This window comes from Rutidosis leptorrhynchoides, chromosome 3, assembly GCF_046630445.1.
Source record: "Rutidosis leptorrhynchoides isolate AG116_Rl617_1_P2 chromosome 3, CSIRO_AGI_Rlap_v1, whole genome shotgun sequence".
Taxonomy (NCBI): Eukaryota; Viridiplantae; Streptophyta; class Magnoliopsida; order Asterales; family Asteraceae; genus Rutidosis; species Rutidosis leptorrhynchoides.
In genome coordinates this window covers 108,409,015-108,416,763 of record NC_092335.1, presented here as the reverse complement: position 1 = coordinate 108,416,763, position 7,749 = coordinate 108,409,015, and the positions used below count along the sequence as shown (strand labels likewise).

The window sequence follows — 7,749 nt, the reverse complement described above, 5'->3', positions numbered from 1 at the left end:
TATCTTCAATTCAATGAATCAACGCACCGAAATTGGTTAATAATATCTTCGACGCATTTGCACGCCTGCATACTTTAAACTAATCATGGTGTTTTATCTCTATACAATACATATGAATTTAGAACAAATGTTAGCAGGCTAGTGTATTGTTTCATTTGATCGTGGGCTACAGTCTGCAAGCTCTGGGCCTGGGCCATTCGTGTATATGTAAACAGTTCATAGTAATAAAAGTTCTACCTTGCTTTTCAAAAAAAAAAAAAAAAAAAAAAAAATGAGTGATTGGATGCAAGTGTGCATGTAAGACCATTTGAGATTTAAAATGTAAATTTTAATTTATAACTGTTTATGCTTATGACTTAACATTATATGTTACTTACGTTACGTAGATTATGAGTCCCTGAGAATTGCTCGTTTCCTTAGAAAAAATGTTACATTTTTCCGAAAACGCTTTTTGGTGAAAAATCATGACAAAAGATTATTGGATACACTTGCGTATAACACTGTTATCACTGGGCTTTTTGCGCGTAAATCTAAAGGTGTTCCGTTAAAAGAAGTTAATTAGTTATGTACAGACTACAGTAGCCTTGTTTATGGGTTTGCAAAAGTAGGTGGAATAGATCAAGCGTATTTGAAAAATGTACTCATAGAACTGTATGCTTGATGAGTGGTGTACAAAATAAGGCCCATTAACAGTGGGACTTTTCGTGGAGTTATTTTCGGTTAGCTATAAAATTGTTTTCAAAAAAAAAAAAAAAAAAAAAAAAAAAAAAAAAAAAAAAACGATAAACTCATATGACTTGCAAAAGAAAAAGGAAAGGCATGCACAATGGGACCAAAAGATGATAAACAAAGGGCATTTCAGACATTTTGAAACTAGTCAAATCACAATGTAACGAACAAGAATCAATGCAAATTGGCTTGCACGCATTCAAAGTATATCCAGGAACACAACACATTACAAGTAAAAATCACCTTTTTGCACTCCACAGTCCACACCAAATCAAGCCCACATCCTTTTCTTACTGTCTCGATCTTTGATCGCTTGACTTGGATTACTTGGTCTACTAACATGAACCGATCTCTGAGCAACTGGTGCCGGTTTAACCATTCTTACTGGACCCCTCTGGTGCGGTCTAGGTGGGTCCGACTTCCTTGACTTGTTCTCTTTGGTGCTGTCAATATTATCTAAATCATTGTTCCTTGACAGCCTCTTTTTTCCAACTTCACTGACCCCAACACTACCAACAGAGTCATTTCTCTTTGAACGGTTATAGCTAGCAGCTGTTTGCCTGTTCATTATATTCGAACTCCTTAGAATACGGTGTTCTGCTTCATTTGCGATCTGGTGTTTGTTTTCTTCATTGGGTGTTGGTTTCATGCAACTAGAGGAATCTGCAATTGTTGAAATGGACATTCGCCTTTCATGTTCTTCTTTAAGCTTCTCCTCAAGCTCCTTGATCTGCAGCTTAACAAAAACACTTGCTTATAAGAACCAACGGGAACACAGAAAAGATATATAAATTACTAAAAATATATATAAAAACATTACCTTTAAATTGAGTGAGGGTACATCAGAATGCTGTTCCTGTTCTTCAAGTCTACTTTCAAGTTCCTTAATCTAAAAAAGGCAAGAATAAGAAGTGGATAAATAAACCTGTCTTTCCATACTGCACAATCTTAACATGAATAAATGTACATGCGCGTTTTAAATTGTAAATTTTACAACCTTATCTTGAAGGGTCATGGTGTAGGACTTTGACTCTTGGTCACGCGCTTTCAGTTTTTCTTCGAGCTCCCTGACCTGTTTGCAGTAATACAAGTTTATTATTCATCGACACCTTTTTTAAATAATTATAATCACTGGATTCAGAATAATCATCTAATTACCTACTGTTGGTAAAAATACAAGTTTACCCATCGAAAGCTTTTTAGAATAATTATTATAAGCACTACATATATAATAAAGTATCCAATTACCTTCTGCTGGTATGCAATAGCCCCTGCTTGTTCTCGCTCTGTAAGCTCCTTTACCTTTATATGCAATAGCCCCTGATTCTTCTCAAGCTCCTTTACCTTTATATCATATAAAAAAATATGTTTTCACTTAGGACTTTAATCAGGAACATTAGACAATTAAATGTAGATAATAATAATAACTGATTAAATTAAATCACTACCTTTTGTTTGAGCCCGTCATAAGATTCTTCTTTCGTCCTCAACTTCTCATTTTGGCTCTCGAGCTCCTTAATCTTTTCCAGGTCGTTCTTATGAACTTTCTTCCAATATCCTTCTACGTTATGTAAACTTTCTTCCACTTTCCTTAACGATTCGTCTTTTAAACGCGATTCTTGCTTTGTCTTATCAAGCTACATTAAGGAATGAAACCAAACAAACCAAAAGCCAAATATTACTTCTAAATTTTAAAAAAATAATAACATAATTCTAATAAAATAATACGGTGTAGTTAGTTACCATCAATTTCATTTTCTGAAGCTCACTTGTATCAATCTGTTTTCTAGCAGGGCCTAATTCAACTCCTCTGACCCTCGTTGCAAAGTTCAACGAACTCAACGTCTCACTCAAATCATTTTCCGAGGGACTGATTTGGACAAACATTAATGTTTTCGAATTACCCCCTGCAACAACCAAAACAATACAGTCAAAAACAATAAGCAACCTAAATATTTAATCTTTAATCTTAAATGTTGAAAAAAAAAAAAGTTACCTAATGAATCTTGTAGTAAATGAGTTAACTTTGAGTTTCTAAACGGTATATGACTGCTTTTATTTGCTAAAGCAGAAATCACATCTCCAAGAGCAGAAAGCGATCGGTTAATGTTTTGAGCCTCTTTTAGCCGGTCACCTTGAGCATCGGTTTTTGCGAGCCGCTCACTACCGGCTAAATCGACAAGCCATAACTTGCTGTTTGTGCACTCCCCGTTTATCAAGTTTTTTGCTTTAACCATAATACAAAGCATACTAAAAACAGCACAGAAACCAAAATCAACAACTTATTAATTATACCATTAATGAATTAAGTTTTAAGTTAAGTTACCAGTGTGAGCGGCTACTGTGTTCGTTCACGTTATTGGACCCCACAGCTCGAGCGCTACTTCCAGCTTGCAGTACGTTCCACACTTCTTTTATGTTCTCAACTTCTGCCTCGACTAAACCAGGAATATTGTGCATCCCTTCAGAATCTTGTTTTACCTCCAACCTAAATTTTTTTAAATAATTTTAGCAAAGAAATGAACTTTAAATATATGTAAGCTTAGTTCAAGAATGTTGTGATTAAAGAGATGTTTACAAAGGAATGAACTTCATTATATAAGCTTAGTTCAAGAATGTTGTGATAAAGAGATATACACAAAGGAATGAACTTTATTATATATACGTTTAGTTCAAGAATGTTGTGATTAAAAAGATGTTTACAAAGGAATGAACTTTTATTATATATAAGTTTAGTTCAAGAATGTTGTGACTAAAGAGATGTTTACAAAGGAATGAACTTTATATTATATATTATATAAATAAGTTTAGTTTAAGAATGTTGTGATTAAAGAGATGTTGTTTACAAAGGAATGAACTTTATATTATATGTATAAGTTTAGTTCAAGAATGTTGAGAATAAAGAGAAGTTTACTTCTTTGATGATGATGATGATGACGATGCAAGTAGGTCTCTTATTTGTTCATTGTAGACTTCAAGTACACTAACTGATATGTTGTAGGTAAAAGTGTCGTTTCTTTCTTTAGCAATTTTGAACAACTCCTCGAGAGTTCGGTAATTAACACCTCTATCTTTCTCAGTACCCTCCATGGTGAACGTTTTCCCTGTGCCCGTTTGTCCATATGCAAAGATGCATACATTGTAGCCATCCAAAACCGAAGTCACCAATGGTAAAGCTTGCCCGAACACATCAACTAAGGTAACAAAGATAACAGCATTACAACATATAATTCATACCATTTAAATTGAATAACATCAAATTATTAATCAAGCATTAGAGAAACCTTGATTATCATTGGGTGAGAAAACTCTATCGAATTTGAATGTCTTTTTGGTAGAACCACTATTTAGAACCCCAAGCTCTCCGTTTGCTGCTGTATCAAAGTCAACAACAGTAGCACATCTGGTCAAAGTTTCTGATTCGCTTAGTGGACGGCAACGGCAAAACACCCTTATATTTCCTGATAATTACACTTTGTAAGAATAACTATCTATAACAGCATAGTGATCGTATAAAAAAGTGTTATGAAAGTTTAAAAAAACAAGCAGACCTTTTGAGTCCTCAACTTGATTATGAAGCTTTCTCCTCTTTGATTGTTCTTCGTAATACTTTACTTTCAGATCTTCACACTGAGTAACTGCAAACGATAAATTAATTATTTAATTACAATTTACAGTTATATAATATACCAACAAAAGGTATACATTTATTCAAGAAAACTATAATTCATATTCTATAAGCATGAGTTTCGAAATTTACCCAACGATTGAACAGCAGTAACCATATTATTAAGATCAGGTAATGTGTCTGCGCATTGGTGTGCTTGACGAGCAAGCTGCGAGTGATCTTCTTTCAAGGCCTAAGAAAGGGATCGTGTGTTAAACAAGTATATCACTTAATTTCAATTATAACTGCTGAAATACTTATGTTAATTACCTTTATTCTGTGTGATAATTCTGTTACTGCAGCAACCCAAACCTTTTTATCGTGCTCATATCGAGTTGATATATCCCTTAACATCTCAGACTGTTTCTCCATCTTATGGTCTAATCAAGAAAATTAAATTAGTAACACAAAGATTGTTCTTTTGACAGAAAGTAAATGTAACATTCGACTTTAAAACTTACCTAGAGAAGATGTGTGGAACAATTTAGTGTCAAGTTCCATACGAACCTTCTCCAGCTGCTCGTTTGCAGCAGTCAAAGACATCCAAGCTTGATAGCATTCATCAGTCTTACGCTGACATTGACTAGTCAACTCCTGTATCCTCTTCTCATATTTCTCTACTGATTTCTTTCGCATTACTTTCTTCTGCAAAATTCAATAAATCAATACGGAGTAACATTTATTCACCATTCAGTATCTTAATCTCATCAACAAAAACCATACCTGAACTGAAGGGACTTCTATATCAGCAGCACAGTTTTGACATTTTATAAATTCATGATTTAGATCATCATCTGTGTGTAAATCAGGACTCAAAGGTCAATTTCAAGTCACTTTTCACAACAACATTAACAATTAACAATTGACATTAGTACAAAAAGTTTAACAGCCAACTAACCAAGACGTTTCGGAGCCCTTCTTATGCAAATGCCACTGACCAGGGGACTACCAGTGATCCCTTCAAACCTAATTACAATTGCCTCGCCAATCTTGACCGAGACTCTCAAGTCAACTAACTGTAAGGGTTTATTAGCTCCAACAACTGAGAAGATGTCTAAATCCGCCAGTACCTGTTAAAAACTTACAATTTTCAGTCATTTTGTTTATGCACTTGCTAACTTAAAATAACTTGAAATAAGTTATAAGTTAAAATTTTCAAAACCAAATTGGACTTGCCTTTTCTTCCTGCAAATACACATTGAACACTCTCATCCCTTTCGGGCCAAATGTATTAATAATCTCAACAAAATGAAAGTCAACATAGTAATTTCCCTCAGGTAAATCGTGAAACCGATACTGAAAATCTCCTAGTCTAGCCGTACGGTAAATGAAAGAAGCATCACCGCCCTCAGTTATACACTCGTTCGTTTGAAATACATCACCCCCTTCGTAATACTTATCCGGCACAAAGTTAATATCGGATTCAGATTCCACTACGGTACCAGATCCAGCATTCACAAACATAACTATTTCATCTGATACATAAAATGAACACTGTCATTCCAATTACACATCTACCCTTTCTTAATTTCAGTTCAAGATTTTACTAATTCGAATCTTAATGACGATTATACATAATTTTTCTTAAAAAAAAGTTAAGTAATGTGAAGTTAGCAGAGCAGAAATTCAAAAATTTCACCTGTACATGTGGATTTTAAAAAGCCGTTTGGAATTAGTCTGGAATTTGAATCGCAGACCATAGAATCGAAGCAAGATTCTTCAGTATCTCCATCTATCGTTGAAATTAGGGTTTCGCTGTCTACTTCCATTTTGCAATCAGGAACAAGATCCGGGCACAAGAGGTTGTTAGTAGTAGCAATTAGGGTTTCGGCGTCTGAACGATCAGTGAAGATTTGGTTTTCTTCTGATGTATCGAAGGCTGTTGTTGTTTTGTTTTCCATGGAAATTAGGGTTTATTACTGAAATTTGGGAATAATATTGAAAGCGTTTGTGTAAGAGAAAAGGTGATTTGGGATTTGGGGGTTTAAGTTTGGCTTTTTTTGATTTTGAAAATTTGAGTGTATGAATAAGGAAATTTCAATCGTGACCGTTGATGAGAAGACCGTTGCTTTATACGGAGTACTTTTATGATACAAGTAATTTTAATGGTCCCTTTGATTATATCAAAGTTACTATTTTAAGTCCTTTATAGTTTTTATTTATGTTGTTAGTCCTTTATTTTAAAACTTATCAAGTGAAAAGTCCTTTTATAAATGATGATCACATCTCTTAGTTAACTCACATCCCTTTGTTAATTTAAGCAAATACAATGATTATTTTGGCCAATACTCCCAACAACTAATAATGATACAAGCTAAGACACGATGATAATCTGAACCAATCTGAGATACAAGCTGGTTTAAAAAACAATAATCACGATCAATACATCGGGTTAGATTGTCGAGCACCTACAAGACTAAGATCATAACAAAATTTTGAGCCCTAGACTAACACCATCTCTGAACCAATCTGAGATACAAGCTGGTTTAAAAAACAATAATCACGATCAATACATCGGGTTAGATTGTCGAGCACCTACAAGACTAAGATCATAACAAAATTTTGAGCCCTAGACTAACACCATTGTCGAGATCACAAAACCTTTCCATAAGAGTTGTACCTTTATATTCACGTGCAAATGAAGTCTCCTCGAAATATTAGAACGCTTCATCAATCAATACCACACCATCGTTATGCAAAACATGTGAATAGAATTTCAACATAGAATCGTGAATATACGAGCCAACTGATGAGACGATTTGATTCACGACAACAACAACAGTTTTCTTGCCGTGATTAGAAGCGTCAATATGATTCTCCAACATATTGAGTTTCCCAGCGGGCACATATATGATCATCCCTAAGCTAATATAAAGGTACATGTCTACAATTCCTATTTCTAATATCTGTTAAAAATCTCATTAAATCTAACTGTTTTCTTGCACATGTTTTAGTTCTTTCGATGATTACTAATACTTACCTATTAGTTGTGTGTTAATGGCAATTATTTGTTGTAAACGACTCTGTATTATAGGTGTTGGGACCGATCGTTCTAATGAGCGTAAAACAAGATCTGATCGAGAGAAGAAACATAATTTTGTGAAAAAGATAAATATTGGATAGCTTTACAAGTTATAGTCCAACCCCACCACCACGAAACAGATAACGAATTGTAGTATTTCGTTTTACAACATATATAATACTTGACCCAATTTGAAATAAAAAAAATAAAAAATCAATCTTGGATGTTACTTTAGAACTATGTGCAAAAACACATAATACATTATTATTATTGCCATCACATGTATTACACATAGTTAGACTTAACAATATTTTAATGAACGTGAACGTTA

The 7,749-nt window shown here is 34.0% G+C and overlaps 1 protein-coding gene across 1 annotated transcript; it reads right to left on the bottom strand.

Annotated features, from left to right (window-relative positions):
- Positions 1-857: 857 nt before the first annotated feature.
- LOC139896640 (kinesin-like protein KIN-14R) lies at positions 858-6,320 on the bottom strand. The gene is made up of 18 exons (XM_071879287.1): positions 6,036-6,320; positions 5,573-5,871; positions 5,295-5,466; positions 5,120-5,190; positions 4,858-5,041; positions 4,667-4,776; positions 4,490-4,589; positions 4,281-4,367; positions 4,014-4,190; positions 3,644-3,923; positions 3,056-3,217; positions 2,726-2,979; positions 2,473-2,636; positions 2,178-2,366; positions 1,978-2,073; positions 1,727-1,801; positions 1,550-1,618; positions 858-1,459 (listed from the first exon to the last, which is right to left on the bottom strand). Exons 1-18 carry the CDS (start codon positions 6,295-6,297, stop codon positions 1,001-1,003), a joined length of 3,210 nt encoding a protein of 1,069 aa, XP_071735388.1. The 5' UTR covers positions 6,298-6,320; the 3' UTR covers positions 858-1,000.
- Between the last annotated feature and the right edge of the window lie 1,429 nt (positions 6,321-7,749).